This window comes from Peromyscus leucopus, chromosome 12, assembly GCF_004664715.2.
Source record: "Peromyscus leucopus breed LL Stock chromosome 12, UCI_PerLeu_2.1, whole genome shotgun sequence".
NCBI lineage: Eukaryota > Metazoa > Chordata > Mammalia > Rodentia > Cricetidae > Peromyscus > Peromyscus leucopus.
In genome coordinates, this window is record NC_051073.1 from 77,240,181 (window position 1) to 77,258,703 (window position 18,523).

General features: G+C 53.0%; 2 protein-coding genes and 1 long non-coding RNA gene across 3 annotated transcripts in view; 2 read left to right on the forward strand and 1 right to left on the reverse strand.

Moving 5' to 3' along the window:
* The window catches only part of LOC119088823, a 32,892-nt gene extending 15,548 nt beyond the window's left edge, over positions 1–17,344 (reverse strand). The window contains exon 1 of the long non-coding RNA XR_005092564.1: positions 15,794–17,344. This is a non-coding gene — a long non-coding RNA (uncharacterized LOC119088823). The remainder of the gene's footprint in view (positions 1–15,793) is intronic.
* LOC114683333 (cytochrome P450 2J5-like) lies at positions 6,404–11,144 on the forward strand. The gene is made up of 5 exons (XM_028857614.2): positions 6,404–6,572; positions 6,961–7,102; positions 7,672–7,859; positions 10,288–10,429; positions 10,528–11,144. Exons 1-5 carry the CDS (start codon positions 6,408–6,410, stop codon positions 10,737–10,739), a joined length of 849 nt encoding a protein of 282 aa, XP_028713447.1. The 5' UTR covers positions 6,404–6,407; the 3' UTR covers positions 10,740–11,144.
* The window catches only part of Parl (presenilin associated rhomboid like), a 28,707-nt gene continuing 27,478 nt past the window's right edge, over positions 17,295–18,523 (forward strand). The window contains exon 1 of the mRNA XM_028857544.2: positions 17,295–17,468. Within this exon, the coding sequence (XP_028713377.1) occupies positions 17,350–17,468 (119 nt within the window). The 5' untranslated portion in view covers positions 17,295–17,349. The remainder of the gene's footprint in view (positions 17,469–18,523) is intronic.

Consider the following 18,523-nt stretch of genomic DNA (forward strand, 5'->3'; position numbering starts at 1 on the left):
CAGCAGCCAGAATGCTGTGACCTTTGGACAAGGGAAAGAGGAAGCCTGCCACAGGTCAACATGCTAATTAGGGACGGTTGGCCAGACTTTGTTTCCCAGCATCCAGAACACTGTATCCCTTGGGCGAGGGAGGGAGGAAGCCTGCCACAGGTTAACACACTTGGGAGGGTTGGGCAGACTTGTTTCCCAATGGGCAGAACACTGTAACCTTTGGCTAGAGAGGGAGGAAGCCTGCCACAGGTCAACACACTTGGGAGGGTTGGGCCGACGTTTCCCAGTAGGGTGATAGGTTTTCCACCTTCAAAGAAAAGCCTTTAAAGGCTGTATCTGATTTGAGAAGGCTCTGGGAAACATGCCTGCTCCATACAGCTGGACACATGGTGCCCAGGTGGAACATGCAGGCACATGGCAGAGCCGTCTGTGTATCTCACCTCTATCCTCGGAGCCAGTCATCGCCTCAGCGGCAGCATGGACACCTTCATGACACCAAAGCTTCTGAGGAAACTCTGATGTCCTTCTGCAGGACCCCTCGTGACACCCCCAGACTGCCAGCATAAAAGTTCAGTTGAATGCTGGCATTGTGTCCTGGGCGTGACAAGATACTACAGTTGAGAACAAGTCTTAGGCTCAAGGAGTTCTCATTGCGGTAGGGACAGGAGGAGGCTGTCACATGAGAGGACTGCCATGTTCTCATGTAGAACAGTACACAGAGAGCCAGGGACTCAGACTACCAAGTCCTTCTTCAGTAAGTATATCACCCGATGACTTAAAACTAAGCCACCTCTGACACAATCCCAAAGAAAAGGAAACTTGATGCTATCCATCCCTTGAGCTGGCCACGTTGTAAAAAACTGGGGTGGACAGGCAAGGCTGAAAGAGCCTGAGATTAACCCTGAATGAGGCCAGGGGCGCTGGGGGAGACATGCAGTGTAAGGAAGTGGTGGGTAACCATTGGTGAAATCCACCCAGGAAGGCCTCAGAGGGAAGTCTCTGCCTTGTTTTGGTTTTAGAAAGGGGTTTCAGTATGTAGCTCAGGGTAGCCTCCAGTTCACAATCTTCCTGCCTCAGCCTCCCAAATGTGCCAGTTCAGCCAGTGAAGACCTGCACTGTAGTCTCTCGAGAAACCTTTCCTGGAAGGGAAGCAGGACTTGTTGGCAGAAGGTAGCTCAGTCCGTGAAGTCAGAGTGTTAACTGTTTGTACAGTGTTTCCACACCTCACTGTCCCAGCTCAGCTCCCAGCAGACAGCGAATTGAACATTGTTCTCCATCCAGTCGAGAACCTGGAGCCAGAGCCCCCGGAGGTGGAGATGCCAGGGAAGTCCTGGGCACAGGAAGCTGCATGGTTTGTCTATAAGTCTGCCCATCTATAGGACTCCAGCTTCCTCCCAGTTTGGCCTCCTGACCTTTTGAAAATTGTAATACAAAGCCTGCCATGCCTGCACTGCCTGCAATTCCAGGTAGAGACAAGCAGATCAGGAGTTCAAGACCCGCTTCAACTATTTAGAGTTTGAGAGCAGCCTAGGCTACATACATTGTCTCAAAAAGGAAAAACATGTAGCAAAAGCTGGACACACACACTTGCAATTCCAGCTTGTGTGTGGTGGAACTAGGAGGCTCATCATCTATGTAGCAAATCTGAGGGCAGCCCAGGCTACCTGAGATTCCTTCTCAAAACCAAACCAAACCACATTAATCAGAGAAGCTTCTTCCCACCCCACCCCCCACCCCTGGGGCAGCAGCTGATGCAAAGGCTGGTGACTGGCCAAAGAGCTAAGAACAAGGGACTGGTGGGTGCCCAACCCTAAGCGGGACATCTGTATCAGCCCCTTACCCCTCAAGGCCCAGGGAACAGCGCAGAAGAGAAGGTGGAAAGATTTTAAGAGCCGCTGTGAACTGCTGTCTTCTAGGTATGCGTGGCTACTGCAGTCATGACCTCATCACAGCTGTGGCGACCTGCGCAATCCGGCCATTCCAGCATGAATGCTGGCCAGGCTCAGGAAGGCTCACTTCTAGTTGAGGAATTACTGGCAGCTGCTGGCTGCTGGGGGATGGAGAATCGTTTCTTTAGGAGTGTGACCACTGTCCGGTTACCTATGCACCAGTCTGTCACACATCCCCACACACACGAGCATCACTAACTGGACACAGTGGGTTAATCAAAAAGATCATTTTCCAAAGGACATGAAGTTGTTTGGAGGTACCAGGAGAAGTTGGAAGGTGAGAGCAGGGGTAGGTATGCGTTTTTTAAAAAGAAGTATGCATGTATGACATTCTCAAGGAAAGTGTAAAGTAATACTAGAAATGTAGTAAAACACTATGCATACCATAAATCTTAGCACGCTTAAATGTGTGATTCAGCTGAGCAGTGGTGGTGCACACCTTTAATCCCAGCACTTGGGAGGCAGAGGCAGGCAGATCTCTATGAGTTCAAGGCCAGCCTGGGCTACAGAGTGAGTTCCTGAAAGGCACAAAGCTACACAGAGAAACCCTGTCTCAAAAAACAAAAAACAAACAAAAAAAAGTATGATTCAGTGGTGGTAAGTGCTTTCATATCATTGTGTGGCCAGCACCACAGTCCATCTCCAGGGCTCTGCCATCTTCTGAGACTGAGGCCTGGAGTGGCAGGGACTCCCACTGTGGCTGACCTTTTATCTGGATGCCCTACCCATCCATGCCCCATTGCCGATAGTCTCTTGACTAAGAGATCCTGAGTTTTCCCAGTTGGAGTGTGGCATTGTTCTGTTGCTGGGCTCTGAGAGGGAGTTAGCTAACGCTAGTGTACATCTCCAGTCCACATGAGAAACTGAGGCAAGGGACCCCAGAGGTCCACTCCCAGGATAGTCAAAAATAAACAAAAGGCTCTGGACCCTGACTTCTGACAGACGTGGGGATCCCGGACAGGTGAAGGACCATGCTGAGCAGAGGACAGACCAGGTGGAGAAAGGCGGGCTGGAGAGATTCAGAAGCTGCTGTGCCCCGGGGTGGAAAGCAGGCGCAAGAGCCCAGCTTTAGTCACATCCTGATGGAGCGGTTTCTCCCTAGAGGAGACGCTGCCATTCGTAGTTACTGCCTCCGTCCTTTCGGCTACCAGTCAGCAGACCTTGGGGGCAGAGGCTGAGTGGAGCCTCCCCAAGTCGGAGCCATGTGGGACATCGGCAAGGCTGGTTGCAACTTGTCCCCACTAGAGCCCCGCGGCCCTGCTGAGTGGCACGGCTCCTGCGTGAGTAGTGTGACCGAGTGGATTTGCTCACCGGTGTGCCTCCCGTCACCAAGCAGCCTGAGAGCATAAAAGCCAGGGCAGACAGCAGTCAGGGGGCAAAGGGAAGGAGAAGAGGCACAGGGCCGCAGACATGTTCTCCCTGTTCAGTGGGTTGGCTTTCCTGGCTGGCTCCTTCCTGCTCCTGAAGCTTGCCGCCTTCTGCTGGAAAAGGAGCCACCTTCCTCCTGGCCCTTTCCCTTTGCCCCTCCTTGGGAATTTATGGCGACTAAACTTTCAGCTGCACCCAGAGACACTGTTGCAGGTAGGGAGCAGGGCCACAAGCATGAGGTCCTAAAGGGACGGACAGAAGAACGTCATCTTCTCGGCCTAGGGACATTGGAGGTAGAAGCAAGGTTTAGGGCCAGATGTGGAGATGGGGAGATCCTGGTTTTGTCACTTGTCAGCTCTGAAGCTGTGAGCCTCAGTTACTTCACCTGCCTAATGCAGGGGCATACAGAGGTTGTAAAATGGAGTCTAAGGACCGCAGGAAGTGGGTGGGAGAATGGGGGGTTCCGGCAGTATAGCTGTTTATATCACGGACAATACTAGAACACACCCATTCCCAGGACTGATGGGGTGTGAGTGCTGAGCCCCAACTCCAGGGAGTCTGTGCCCCTGGGCTGGTTCCTGAGGAGTAAGTGCTCTGAGGGGGTACACCGGAAGTTGAGGGTTGGGTGCAGGAAGGAAGGGATTCATGCCAAGAGGGTGATCTCAGCAAGTGAGGCCAGGAGGCTTCATGTACAACCATGGGCTGCCTGGTCTCTCCACAGCTGGCTCAGACTCACGGCAATGTGTTCACTGTGTGGCTGGGTTCCACACCCATTGTGGTGCTCAGCGGCTTCCAGGCCGTGAAGGAGGCACTGGTCTCCAACTCAGAACAGTTCTCGGGGAGGCCCCTCACCCCATTCTTCCGAGACCTGTTTGGAGAAAAAGGTGAGTGCCCTCCCTATGGGGAGGGAAGGGCAGATCTACGAGGCTATACATCACTGCATTCAAGAGGGCAAGGATTGTTGAGAACTGTGAACACATAGGGCTGTTACCAGGAAGACGTACTCAAACCCTCCCGTGTGAGGGGAGATGTGAAGAAGACCTGCATCCAAGGCCAGCTTAGCCCTTCCCTGGCCTCATGGCCTTGAGCGAGTCAGTTTCATGCTCCGACCCTCAATGTGCTCGTCTTTAGTTAGGAAACTGCTCTCACTTCCCCGGGTGTTGGAGAATGAGCCGTCCAGAACACCTGTGAAAACCCATGACTGTGCCGGCTCAGAAAGTGCCCGTCCCTCCTGCCCTCCCCTTAGGCCTCTCTGTCTCTTTCCTCCTTCACTTCGGTGGGCACTTGGGGCAGAATCAGACTGGAGAGCTGGGGACACACATACCTGAGCCCACCCTGAGAACCCTAGGCTCACTGACCACCGCCCCACAATGCCCCTCTTCTCTTGGTCAGAGCAGCAGCCCCGCGCAGGTTATTTGAAAGGCTGCTTTCTAGGCCTGGTGGAGTTGCCTGAGGTGGCGGTTGGCGGGGCGGGGGAGGGTGGCCACCCTCTCTCCCTCCTTGGGCCCAGGTGTTATCTGCAGCAATGGGCACACGTGGCGGCAGCAGAGACGCTTTTGTCTGACGACTCTCCGGGAGCTGGGCCTTGGCAGGCAGGCGCTGGAACTGCGGCTGCAGCATGAGGCAGCAGAGCTGGTCAAGGTGTTCCGCCAGGAGCAGGGTGAGAGGAAGTGGGCCAGGGCAAGCCTGCCCTACCCCTGCACCCTCCGCGCTCATGCATACCCCTGTAGAGGTGCGTGTGCGCGCGTGCATGTGTGTGTGTGTGTGCGTGTGCGTGCACGTGCGTGTGCGTGTGTGTGTGTGTGTGTGTGTGTGCATGTATGTGTGTGTGTGTGTGTGTGTGTGTGTGTGTTGTGTCCCTGAAACCTAAGAATATTACTAGTGGTTTTGACTTCGAGTTTCCCCAAGGTTGATTTCCCTTCTGGACTTCCATAGGCCACAACACTTCCTCTTTGTGGGGAACTGATACTCACTCTTCCAGGCCACAAAAGACTTAAAAAGTTCTCCCTGAAATCTGGGTGGTGGTGGTGGTGGTGGCGGTGGTGCATATCTTTAATCCTGACACTCAGGAGGCAGAGGCAGGTGGATCTCTGTGAGTTGGGGGCCAGCCTGGTCTACAGAGTGAGTTCCAGGACAGCCAGGGCCACGCAGAGAAACCCTGTCTTCGGGGGGAACAAAGTTCTCCCTGAGTCCTAGGCACAGCTAGTTCCTATCCCACCCCACCTCCTTCCCGGCAGTGACATGCCTGCACCTTTGATGTGTGTGATCAGCCTCTCACAGTCTTTCACAGAACATGGCTCACAGAGGTACTGGGGAGCGGCTGGCAGGCGCCTGGGTGAGGTATGGGAATGGATTAAGTAAAGGAATGGCAGTGTTCGCCGCTGGATGAAGGCTGAGGCAGGGCCGTGTGCCTCCTCCTGCTGAGCCCGGCTCCCCTCCCCCCCACAGGTAGACCCTTCGACCCTCAGGCTCCTATTGTTCGATCCACAACGAGAGTTATCGGGGCCCTGGTGTTTGGCCATCACCTCCTCTCGGAGGAGCCCATCTTCCTGGAACTAATTCAAGCCATCAACCTAGGCCTAGCCTTTGCCAGCAGCATTTGGCGCCGGGTAATTGGTTTTGGGGGAGGCTGGGAATATCTGAATCCAAGTCAGACAGGAGCCTCAGCCAGGGTCTGGCTGGGAGGGTAAACACAGGCAGAAGGTGTGGCTGGGTCTGAGTCTGGGTTCTCCAGGCTCTCATTTCTGTTTAGACAATTTGGGGCTCTCCACATAAAAGGCAGCCCTGAGTCTTTTTTTTGGGGGGCGGGGGTTGTTTGTTTTGTTTATCGAGACAGAGTTTCTCTGTGTAACAGAGTCCTGGCTGTCCTGGAATTTGCTTTGTAGACCAGGCTGGCCTCGAACTCACAGAGATCCTCCTGCCTCTGCCTCCCAAGTGCTGGGGTTAAAGGCATGCGCCACCACGCTCTGCTCAGCCCTGAGCTTTTTAAGTCAGAGGCCTACCGCATTTTGAGCCCCCAGTGCAGTGCTCAGCTGTCCTGACCCGGGACTGGTGCCTGAGCAGGCTCTGAGTGGGCCATCCTCTCTGTAGCTATACGACATGTTTCCCTGGGCCCTCCGCTACCTCTCAGGGCCCCACCAGAAGATATTTCGGTACCATGAGACTGTGAAGGGCTTCATCCGCCATGAAATCATCAGGCACAAGCTCAGGGCACCTGAGGTCCCCAAGGATTTCATCAGCTGCTACCTGTCACAAATCACCAAGGTGAGCCTGGAGCGCAGGGATTGGGAGCCTGTGCTCCTGGGGTGTACCTCATTTCTCAGCCATGAGCTCTGTTTCTCACGTTTGACTCATTCTGCAAACTTTTGGGCATCTGGACACTTGGGTTAAGAAAGGGTCTTTCCAGGCCAGGGCTGGCTTCTCTACAGATGGTAGGCTGCGAAGCAGAGGGCATAGATGGAGGGGGCAGAATTCCACAGCAGTCCCCCACTGAGCCAGCCCCGTCCCAGGACTCAGGCCCTCTCTCCAAGGGGTCTCACCCTCAGGGAGCTCTGGTCCTCTAAGTCTTGGGACAAGTCAGATCTTAGGAAAATACCAGGGCTGTGCACAAGGAGCCCTTAGAGTCAGGGCTGCTCTTCCCCCACCCCACCAGGCCATGGCTGACCCTGTGTCCACGTTCAACGAGGAGAACCTGATCCAGGTGGTGACTGACCTGTTTCTGGGCGGTACCGACACCACGGCTACCACACTGCACTGGGCACTCATACACCTGGTCCATCACAGAGCCGTCCAGGGTAGGGTGCCCTCAGTTATACCCCGCTTCATGCCCCCATCACCCTGTTCTGTGGCCATGGGGGAGGGTCCTGTTCTCATCTCTGTGGCACAGGGACATTGACAGATTTGAGTCAGATATGAGGGATTTCAATTGCCAGCCTGTGACTTGCTCCATGACCTTGGAAAATCATTCTGCCTCTCAGAACTGGTGCAGCTGAGGAAGTGTGGCTTTACTCATTTGGTAATGATTCAGGACCTGCCAAGTGCCAGGTTAAGATCACAGTTGTGAGGAACAAAGGTAGCTGGAGTTCTCCAAGGAACAAACCAGGCTGTAACCAGCTATGAGGGCAAAAGTGCCTGCCCTGTGGAGGCCTGGTTTCTCCACATGTCAAATGAAGACAATGGTTCCTAGGTGATGAGACTCACATCCGGGGCCTCTCCCCATGGAACAGCTGGAGGTGGGGTGGGGATATGACCTCGGGCTGTGAACTTCAGCAGCTGTCTCTGGGTGGAAAACTGGGTAGAGGTGTCCAGTGGGATGGGGTGGGGCACGGGCATCTCCCCAAGACCCTTACTGAGCCATCTACAGAGAGAGTGCAGCAGGAGCTGGACGAGGTCCTGGGCACTTCTCAGGCCGTCTGCTACGAGGACCGAGAACGGCTGCCCTACACCCGCGCTGTCCTCCACGAGGTGCAGCGTCTTAGCAGCGTCGTGGCTGTGGGTGCTGTGCGTCAGTGTGTGACGTCGACCTGGGTGCACGGTTACTACGTGCCCAAGGTGAGTAGTCTGGAACGGGCCCATGCCAGGCCCAGCACCTGCAGAAAGCACTCCTGCCCAGCACAGCCACTTGTCCCAGCTTCTGTCAACCTGACAATTAGCCGTCACTCAGTCACCTGCGGCATTGGGGCGGTGACTACGGCAGGAAGTAGTCACTTATAAAGTGTCCTGTGGTTCAGGGTGGACTTTAAGATACCTCTTTCCAGTGTTTGTCGTCCACACATATTTTATGTAGTTCTACCATGCACAAGGCCCTAGGTTTAATAGCCAATAATAGAACAATAAGCCAACAAACAAAAGTTGATACTACACACCTGTAAACCCAGAACTCAGGAAATAGAGGCAGGAACATCAGGAGTTCCAGGTCGTTTTCAGCTACAGAGTCAAGGCCAGGCTAGACTACATGAGATCCTGTCTCAAAAAATCAAAACTAGGGACTGAAGAGATGGACGTGGTCATCACTGAGGGAAAGTCAAGGCATCGGGAACCTGAGAGAACTGGTACATTATACCCAGTCAGGAGCAGAGAGCAGTGAACCAATGCCCGGTAGTGCCCAGCTCGCTTTTTCTGCCCTTACACAGCCCAGGGTCCTTTGCCTAGGAGATGGTGCTACCTGACCCACTGTGGTTAGGTCTATTCACCTCAACTAACGTAATCAAGATGCCCCACAGCCAAGCCGGAGGCCCACCGCCCAGGTCATTCCAGGTGTTGTTGAGTTGACGGTTAACACTACTCAACACGCCGTTTCAACAACTGGGAGACAGTAAGAGGAACGGGCCCAGTACACGGATGCTCTTCAGGTTGTCTCTGCTCAGACATTCTAAGCGATGGCGAGCTTCTAACTGCCATTTCCCGAGGACCCGCGAGAATAGAGGCCCCAGGAGGCAGATGGTTCCGGGGGAAAGGCATGGTGGCCTTCTGTGTGGATATGGGGTGTTCTGACTGCTGCTCCACGAACCAAGATCTGTCTGTGCTTTGCAAGGCACCAGATGTCATTTGGGATGGGATACATGAGAGACCACAGCCTCTTTGCAAATGTCCCTTCATCTGAAGGCGATTATTAAGAACTGTTGAGTTGGGCAGGAGAGATGACTCAGCTGTTGAACAAGAGTTGATGATTTGGCTGAGGTGTGGCTTAGAGGTAGAGTACATGTGAGTGAAGCCTTGGGTTTATTTCCCAACACCACAGGGGTGGGGGTGGGGATTGGTGATCACAATGCATCTGGCTATTTAATTTCAGGCAGAGACCCAGGGGGATTCCCAGCACTGTAAGGGAAAATGTGCAGCTTACTCGGGCGCTAGTGGGAACCTGTGCCTCCCCAGCACCTCTGTGTAGAGTCACAGAGTGAGCGGGTCTGGGTGTCTTACTGGTCCAGATGGCCTCAGCCCGGCCTCGTCCCTCAGCCCAGGTAGTGCAGCAAGCTCAGCAACACCTGCTGGAACCCTTGTAAACTCAGCCCCCTCTGCAGTCTCCATCAGCGTTTGCTTGGGATGCAGAGTTCAAATTCTTCAGACTTTTTTTGTGTTTTTGTTTTGGTTTCATTTTAAACCTAAAGCTCTCCTTGTCAAAACCAAGAATCCTGCAGTCAGTCTCTAGGTGCCCATGGGATATTTGGCCTAGTTCTATGGAACTGAGAAATAAGCCATAGGGTAGGAAGCCTTCACCAGAATCCTGAAGCTGAGTATCCAAAGACCTAGGGTTATAACTAACCCCCATTCTTTGCCTGGACCTTTTTATTGCCTCCCTATTGCCTCCCTTCTTATTCCCCCGCCCTCCTTTCCTTCCTGTGCTGGGACTCCAGGGTTAAACTTAGGCCCCAGTGCATGCTGGGCAAGGGCCAGACCACCGAGCTGTATCCCTAGCTGCAACCGGGGTTTCCCTTTAGCCCAGGGCCCACATGGAAAGGCCCGTAGGTTATTTGGGCTGAAGCCTTTGGCCCTTGCTGCTCCCCCTTGCTCAGTGTGACTCTCTCTAGTCACACATCCGTTTCACTTGTGAGACAGAGTGGGCACTGGGTTAGGGCTGCAGGGTAGGTAAGGGTCACAAGTAGGGCTACGGTGAAGGCGAGGACATATCCACGGTCTCCTCTCCCCAGTCCTAACCAGTCAAGTTTCCATCTGCGGCTCGGCTCTACATTTTCTGTCTTTCCAACACTTGCTCTTCCCCTCCCCCACACCTTGTCAATCTCCCCATTCTTTTCTTCCCTTCCCCCATGGAGGGCAGCCATGAATCCAGAGGCATGAGACTCACCTCCTTAGTGGGTGTGTGCCCGGAGGGAGGGCCACTGAGGGTCTGCCCGCTAGATCTCCCTGGGTCCTGGGCACCCTGGCCACCCTCACCCATATACTGCAGTTACTTTAGCCCCGGGCCAAAGCTGGGTACTGGGCAGTCTGAGCCTCCATGAGCTACACCAGCTCTTCTCTGCAGGGTACCATCATCTTGCCCAATCTGGCCTCTGTGCTGTATGACCCCGAGTGCTGGGAGACCCCTCAACAGTTCAACCCTGGCCACTTCCTAGACAAAGATGGAAACTTCGTGGCCAATGAGGCCTTCCTGCCCTTCTCTGCAGGTATCAGGCACACTGCTGGGTCCTGGAGCGGTAGGTGGGAAGGTAATTGGGACAGACACAGTGCCCGACCACCCTCTGACCTCTCCCTCTGCCTCCAGGGCATCGGGTGTGTCCTGGGGAACAGCTGGCCCGAATGGAGCTCTTCCTGATGTTTGCTACCCTCCTCAGGACCTTCCGGTTTCAATTACCAGAAGGGAGCCAGGGCCTCAGGCTGGAATATGTCTTTGGGGGGACACTGCAGCCTCAGCCCCAGAAGATCCGTGCCGTGCTTCGCCTGAGCAGCCTCAGCCCTAGAGAGGAGGGCCTGTAGTCACCTAGGAGTTAGCAGACCTGCCACTCCAGCCCGCCCCCTGCCCTCCCCGCAGACACACACACAAAGATCTGCATGCAGTCTGACAGCCCTAAAAATCAGAGACTAGGAAGATGTGGGGTTTTACCGAGATCAGCTGCCCATAGTTCTCACACAAGCTCTGACCTTAATCCCAGGAAACGGACTTAGCAAGGATCCAGCAACAGTAACTGGGTTAGGGCGGTTTGGTTCTTAGAGGAGGATAATTATGTTTTGGCAGGGAAGGGTTTTATAATATTTGGTAAGGTTTGACATTGAATCAGTTCGCATAGACCATTTGGGGGAAGTCAGATATCACAATGTAATAGCCAAGAAGATTCAAAGGGAAAGGCTTTCCCACAATACTGTAAACAGTAGTGCATGCAAATGCTGGGTTCTGGTAACTGGTGGGGTGGGATAGGCTGGGGTGGGGTGTGGGTGTGGGTCGGGAAGCGCACATCCTTTTCTGTCCTCTTCCTGCTCTCTTTGGACCCAAGGGAAGAAGTAGCTACATATGTTGCCTAGATAACTGTTCCCATCGTATTTTCCATCAGGGACCCCAGATCTACTTTTCTTGAAACTTGGTCACTGCTAGAGTGCTCACACACACACCGCTGGTCACTGCTAGAGTGCTCACACACACCGCTGGTCACTGCTAGAGTGCTCACACACACCGCTGGTCACTGCTAGAGTGCTCACACACACCGCTGGTCACTGCTAGAGTGCTCACACACCGCTGGTCACTGCTAGAGTGCTCACACACCGCTGGTCACTGCTAGAGTGCTCACATACTTCTAGCGACTGTCAAATGGTAAAATCGTGGTGGAAAAGAATTCGACTGTTCTTTGAAAAACAAAACAAACATTGACCCACAACCCCGGCCATCTTAGTCCTTAGCATTTTTATCGAGTGAAGCTGAAGACATGCTTGGATGAATGTGCATTTTTTTATTCCATTTCTACACTACTTTTTAAAAAAGTAAAACAGATAAGTAATTTTTTTTAAAAAAAAGATAAGTGGTTGCCAAGGTCAGGCATATGGTTGACCATTAAAAATACATGAGTGGAGGCTGGAGATGAATCAGCGGTTAAGAGTGCTTTCTGTGAGACAGAGAGACAGTGCAGAGGTTCTTCCATCTTGTATTCTTGCTGAGGCCATTTCAGCTTTAGCTAGAATTTGATCTCCGCGATGGAGAAGGCCCTGGAAAATTACCCAACTCTATTCTGAGACCAGAGGTCAAAATGCCCAAGCTAGCTTATCTTTAGTCTGATAAACTGCCTGCTTATGCGAACCCCCTCCAGCTAACTGCTTATCTTAGCTTCTGTTAAACTGCTTGCTTCTACATATTCCTGCTCATGTGGTTTTTGCTTCAAACAACCTGTGCTCTGGACACTCAGGGCTACACCTGGATCCCTGAAAACGTGAGTGAAGTCCCAGCCAGCTGGAATAAAGACTTTCAATGGTCTATAAACTGTGTCTGAGTGGTCATCTCTGGTGGACTGCTCATAACAACTGCTCTTCCCAGAGGACCTGGGTTCGATTCCCAGCACCCTCATGGTGGCTCACAACTATCTGTAACTCCAGTTCCAGGGACTCTGATATCCTTTTCTGACCTCTGGCAGCAGGCATGCACATAGTGCACAGACAGGCATGTAGGCAAGACATATACATAAATAAATAAACATAAAAATATTAAATTTTTTTTTAATGAGGGAACTTTCTAGGATGATGAAAATGTATTGACAAGATGCAGACAACTGTATCCTGGGGGTGCTGGAGGAGCACACTGTTTTTTGTCCTCTCCTGCCCCCTTCTGACCAGAGGGCATATATTTTTGTTTGTTTTTCAAGACGGTTTCTCTATGTAGCTGTGGCTGTCCTGGATCTCACTTTGTAGACCAGGCTGGCCTCGAACTCACAGAGATGCACCTGCCTCTGCCTCCCAAGTGCTGGGATTAAAGGCATGTGCAGCCACCACCCATCCAAACGGCATGTATCTTTAAAAAAAATTATGGGGGGCAGTATTTTACCTTTCTCTTTCATGTTCTTTAAAAGACGTGAGGGTTGGGGTGTAGTTCAGTGGTAAAATATTGGTCTGGCATGTGCTAGATTCTCAGTTCTATCCTAAGCACTGCAAAACAAATAGATACAAACATAAAACTTTTCTGCTGTTGTATGGTGCTGCTGTCAGAACCAAAACGCCAGTGTCTGTATGAGATCACCTGTACCTCCTTTCCAGAGTCCATCTGAGCACACGGTCGATCAGATCCCAACTTTACATTCTAAGTGACAGAGCAGCAAAAAACCCCACCAAATGGCCACTCCGTGGTGGTGGTGGGGTTTGTTGTGAGTAAGAGAAGAATACCCAGAGGCCTCTGGAAGAATCCAGAGCAGAGGAAAAAAACCAACCAACCAAACAACAACAACAACAAAAACCCCAGCAGACTGGACGTGGCCAGGACTATTTTCGAGAGACTAGCGGGGCGGAGGAAAACCTTGCCATTACACAGAGAACAAACAGGTGTCCAGTGTTTGGGTGGGAGCGCGACCTCAACCCCTGGCACCCGTATATCTAGAGTCTGGAATGTTCTGGTGGAAGAGTCACCTCAACTCCCCTCCCCCATCTCTTTCCCCAAACCGGCCCCTTCAAAGCCCACCAAACACAGCTCCTCCCCTAGAGAGGCTCAAGACCACTCCCACAGGGTATACAAGCTGCACCCCCAAAACAGACATTTGGTTCTTCTGGTCTCTCCTCCCAGTCTCCTCTCTGAGGGGCCAGGGAATGCTTTACGCATTAAACCTGGGCTGTTCCAATTCAGCCTGATTCAGTTTAATTTGGATTGCTGTGTCGGCAGAAAGGCCTTCAGGGTGAAAAGACTTATCATCTGGGGGTTCCACCGAGGGGGTGCCGATTTTTCCCCACTGGTCCAGGGCCGCGAGGTGGGAAAACACTCCTCTCTCGCCCACACCTGCTCTCTGCCAGACTGAGATCAGCTCCCAGCTGGGTAAGTTTCCTTTCCAAGTCCTTGCCTAGGAAGCCTAGGGCCTCTTTGTTTTTGGGGGTGTCCTGCCAAAGACACAGCCGTACCAGGCCCCCAACCCGTTCTGGAGCAAGAGGCTGCCTCTGCTCCACCCGACCCTTTCTGGTGCAGAGGGCTGCCTTTGTTCCATGGAACCCCTTCTCCAGAAAATGTTCTGTTGAAGGGGACCCCCCACCCCCATTTTTGACCCAAGACTTACCACAGTGGATGCATTGTGCTAGACTTCAGGTCCTCGGCATAGACTTGAGAAATGGCACTTGCCATTCAAAAGCCTGATGCCCAAATGCCCCTGTGGGGCCTTCCACAAAATTCATTCAAATTGGGGCTAGCTGTATAATTTGATGGAACTGCCCTATGCCCACGGTTTTGGGGTTCTGCGTTCTTGCCCTCCCTACAGGGGCCAATGTCTCACAGCACCGGTCTTGTTGGCTAGGGTCATGGTGCCTCCAGATTCCCGCCTATCTGGGACCTGGGATCCTCAAAATTCCGCTCTGACCTTGCTGCCAGGGACACTGACCCCTCCCCCACTTCCCCGGGACTCTACCTGCTCAAACCCCTCCTACGGGGCCACATGTTCCATTCACTGGTGGAGACACTGACCCTCCCCACTCCCCCCCATCTCTACTTACTCAACCCCCTCCTCTGCGGCCACAAATCTAAGACCAAATTCCTCCTCTTTCCCTCCTCCCCTCCTCCCACTGCTCCCCCATCTCCCAATGCCTCAACCTACACACTGGCCTAATGCCCCCAAATCTTCTCCAGTTTCTTCTCATACTCAGTCTCGCCAGACTCCTGTCTCCGCATCCATTTCATTTCTCAGTCAGTGCCAGATATTAGAAAAAAAAAATTTAAAAGGCTGAGGAGTATCCCCAAACTCTCCTATAGGAATTGGTGGAAATGGCTTTTAAAGCTTTTAATGCTCAAGAATGACAGCCGAGTCAACCCGACAGACAAGGCTGCAACAGAATACGCTCCAAGCCCAAGCCTTAGCAGCTGCTCTGGGGCCACAAGGGCTCCCACAAGGGGTACAAGAGAAGTCGGCCAGGAGGCTCCTTCCCACCCGAGCTCAGCCCAGGTCAACTCTGCCAAAAACCTGCTTCAAATGCGGCAAGCAGGGCCCCTGGTCACGGTGTTGCCCTGACACCAGCCACCCAGGAGGCCATGCCCTGTCTGCCGACAGCCTGGGCACTGGAAATTGGAATGCCCCTGAGCAGGCTCCACCTCCATGCCATGCCATGGAGGTCCAGCCTCACCAAAACTGGCAACTGAGAACTCCTAAGCCTGACAGAGAATTGATACAACCTAGACCTGCTGACTCCCATTGCCCTCTCCGAGCCTAGGGTGACGATGCACGTAATGGGTAAGTCCATTGACTTTCTTTTGGACATGGGAGCTACTTACTCTGTTTTGACATCGTGATCCCTTCCTTCCCATTTAAGACCCTGACACTTCCCTGCACTCTTGCAGGGCGATTCTTCTCACGCTCTTTTTCTGGTCACACTTGCTTGCCCTGCACCTCTGCTTGGTTGCAATGTTCTCGGCCTTTTTGGGGCCACACTCACCTTGACCCCCACACTCTACTGAGTATCTCACAGGTCCATTTACAGGGGCCCTCCAGATACGTCAGCCTCTGCACCAGCTTCGAGGACACCAACCAGGTGAGGATTGGCAGGTGGACTTCAATCACATGCCCACACCTAAAGAACTCCGTTACCTCCTAACTATGGTTGACACCTTTATCCTCAGGAAAGGTTGAGAAGGCCAATGGACTCATCAAACAACAGCCCACCAAGCTCTCCATTGAACTCAGGTTATGAACACATTGAACACAGAAGGGAGGTTGGCCCTCCCTTCTCCCCATTGCCCTTACCGCCTCCAGGCCACCCCACGATCTCCTACAGGCTTGAGCCCTTTTGAGCTCCTTTACAGAAGGCCCTTCCTCCTCAATCACCACCTCCCAGCCCAAACTCCCCCACTGGCCGGGTACCTCCCCTACCTCTCTCTTCTGAGGTTTCTTCTCCTCCGTTCATACTGCGGTCCTCACACCCCCTCAGCTGCCAAGCTCCTGGGACATCCACGCTGGACATCTCTCAAATAGGCATCTATTCAGGATACATGGTCTGTCCAGCAGCTGGGACCCTCCACCCTCTGGTTTTCCAAGATGTCCCAAGATGTTCTGCTCTGTGCATTCATCTTTACAGTACAACTAGGGCAGATGTTAATGATCTATTTTCTTCCTAGAAACTTGCCTTCTTTGCTTCCTCAAGAAACCGGCCTGAGGTCTCCAGGATGATAATTAACTGGATGCTCCTCCATTCACACCTCTTGCCAAATGTGAGCTCATCAATTCCAGACTCCTCTTCCCCACATTGCCACATGCCTGCAGGATGCAGTCAGACTTGAACCGGAGTCCCTATACCCAAAGAGTCTGGAATGTTTGGGTGGGAGCTCCACCTCAACCCCTGGCAGGATGCAAAGACCTATTTAGGAGGAAGGAAGCCTGTGAATTGGCTTTACTTCCAGCACTTGGGAGGCAGAGGCAGACAGATCTCTGTAAAGAGGCCAGCCAGGGCTACACAATGAGAGCCTGTCTCCAAAATAACAATAAATTAATACAACTGTAATGTCTTCTTGAAGAACTGTTTTCGTCAACAGCATGAAGCTAATTCTTTAAAACTCTTCTCATTTTGAAGTCTGTTTTTCTGCTCTTGGGAAAGGCGGCACTTGCTTGTCTCCTACATCCAAGATTTGCAACTTGTCAAGTGGGCCATCCTGTAGAATGGAGCTCGGACAATGGTGAGGGGTGAGGGAACACAATTTCCTTACTGCGCACTTCTTGTCTTCTATTTAAGCCTTATCCTCATGTTAGACCTGGAAGATGAGCTGGGGAGTCACTGGACCTCTACGTTCTTCCCAGTGTGGCCCCATTGAATAAATCTTTTCCTGCTTTTTACTATCTGTTTGACTGTTTAATCGGCGTTTTGAAGACAGGTGGCCAAGCCTCGCTCGCTAGGGTTGCCAGTGTATAGACTCAGACCCTAACAATTCTGCTATCAGTGCTTTTGAAAAACGACCCATGGCTGGGTACGGCTGCAGCTACGGCATGGTGGATGCCATGGCAGGAAACAGAACTGACCCACGGGCTAACATTCCAGTTCGGGCTAAAGATATGAGCTCTGTTCTCTTACGTATGCGGATGTCAGAATAACATGAAGTGGTAGGATGCAGGGCAAGTCGACAAGCTCTCGACACGCGAGCCATTTCATCTCTCGGAGCCTCGGGAGCACTGTGAAACGGTGTCTTGTGATTAAAGGTGATCATCGGAGGGTGTCTGACCCACAGCGTTACCCGAATGCTCAAATCTTCCCCAGCCACTCTTCCCCAGGGCTTCCAGGGAGGTGCGCTTCGGAGAGGAGGCCGGCCGGAACCGGCTCCGCCGCCAGGCGGCGCTCTAGGCTGCGCCTCCGCGCTCTGTGGTCTTCCTTTGCCCCGGAAGTGGTTCCGGGGCTGGGGTTGGGAAGGTCGGGCCATGGTGGGGCCGAGGTTGGGAAGATGGCGTTGCGAGGTTGGGCACAGCGAGGCTGGGGCTGCGGTCAGGCGTGGGCGCCTCCAGTGGGCAGCGGCTGCCCGGAGCTCTCTGCGGCCCAGGCCCCGCGGCTGCTCGGACGCAGGTAATGGCTGCCGCTTCCGGCTTCCCGGTTTTCCCGTGAGCTGGGGTCGCGCGCATCCTCGGGCGGAGGCGGCGGCGGCCGCCCGGGGCTCGGCTCTCCGGCTCTCCGTTGTTCACGAGGGCTTCCCTGGAGCTGCCTCTTCTCCGCCACGCTTTTCCTTGGTCCTTCGTCCCCTTCTCGCCTCCGAGGGTGTCGCTCCGGGCCGTGCGCCGTGGCTGCCGCGCCCAGCCCGGGTCTCCAAGCCCACGCTGTCTTTCCCGGGCTTTGCGAGGGACGCGGTGGCGAAGGGGAACTGAGTTCTGAGGGTTAATCGCGCTTGTCCGGTTCATATGCTTGAGAGGGAAATAATACTGAGCTCGCTTTCTAGTGAAGTAGTTGCAGAGCTGGTAGGGTGGCTGAAGTCCGATTGCATTTCCCGTGGCTGGTAAAGCCGGTGTTGCACCACTGCGTGCCTTCTTAGCGCTCAGAAGAACTAAAGAAAGTACGGAGTCGGGAGACTACAGACTTGCCCGAGAGAGGGGCCTTTTCTTTGCCGAGTTGATGGCTTTGGAAAGAAAGTCATCCTCATACTGGCGTGGGACGCACATGGCCTTTCAGGTCGGCCGATTTTACATTAAGTGTAATTCAGAGGAATTCTGCAGTTGAAGAACTAAGTTTGACTTTGAAATTTCAACCAAAGATTTCAACTTTGCAATTTCTGCCTAATTTGATGGTACGCCTGAAATCTTATTAACGTGTGGGCTAGTTAGTGGCAAATAATTAAGATTCAGCATGGTGAAGCTACCACTCGATCTTTTTTATTTTTATTTTTTATTTTTTTTTGGTTTTTCGAGACAGGGTTTCTCTGTGTAGCTTTGCGACTATTCCTGGAACTCACTTGGTAGCCCAGGCTGACCTCGAACTCACAGAGATCCGCCTGGCTCTGCCTCCCAGAGTGCTGGGATTAAAGGCGTGCACCACCACCGCCAGGCTCGGTCTTGAAATTCACCTGAGGTGATCAGCACAGACCTGCACTCTCAGCTCTCACTAGTCTGGAGTGGGAGGATGGTTTAGTT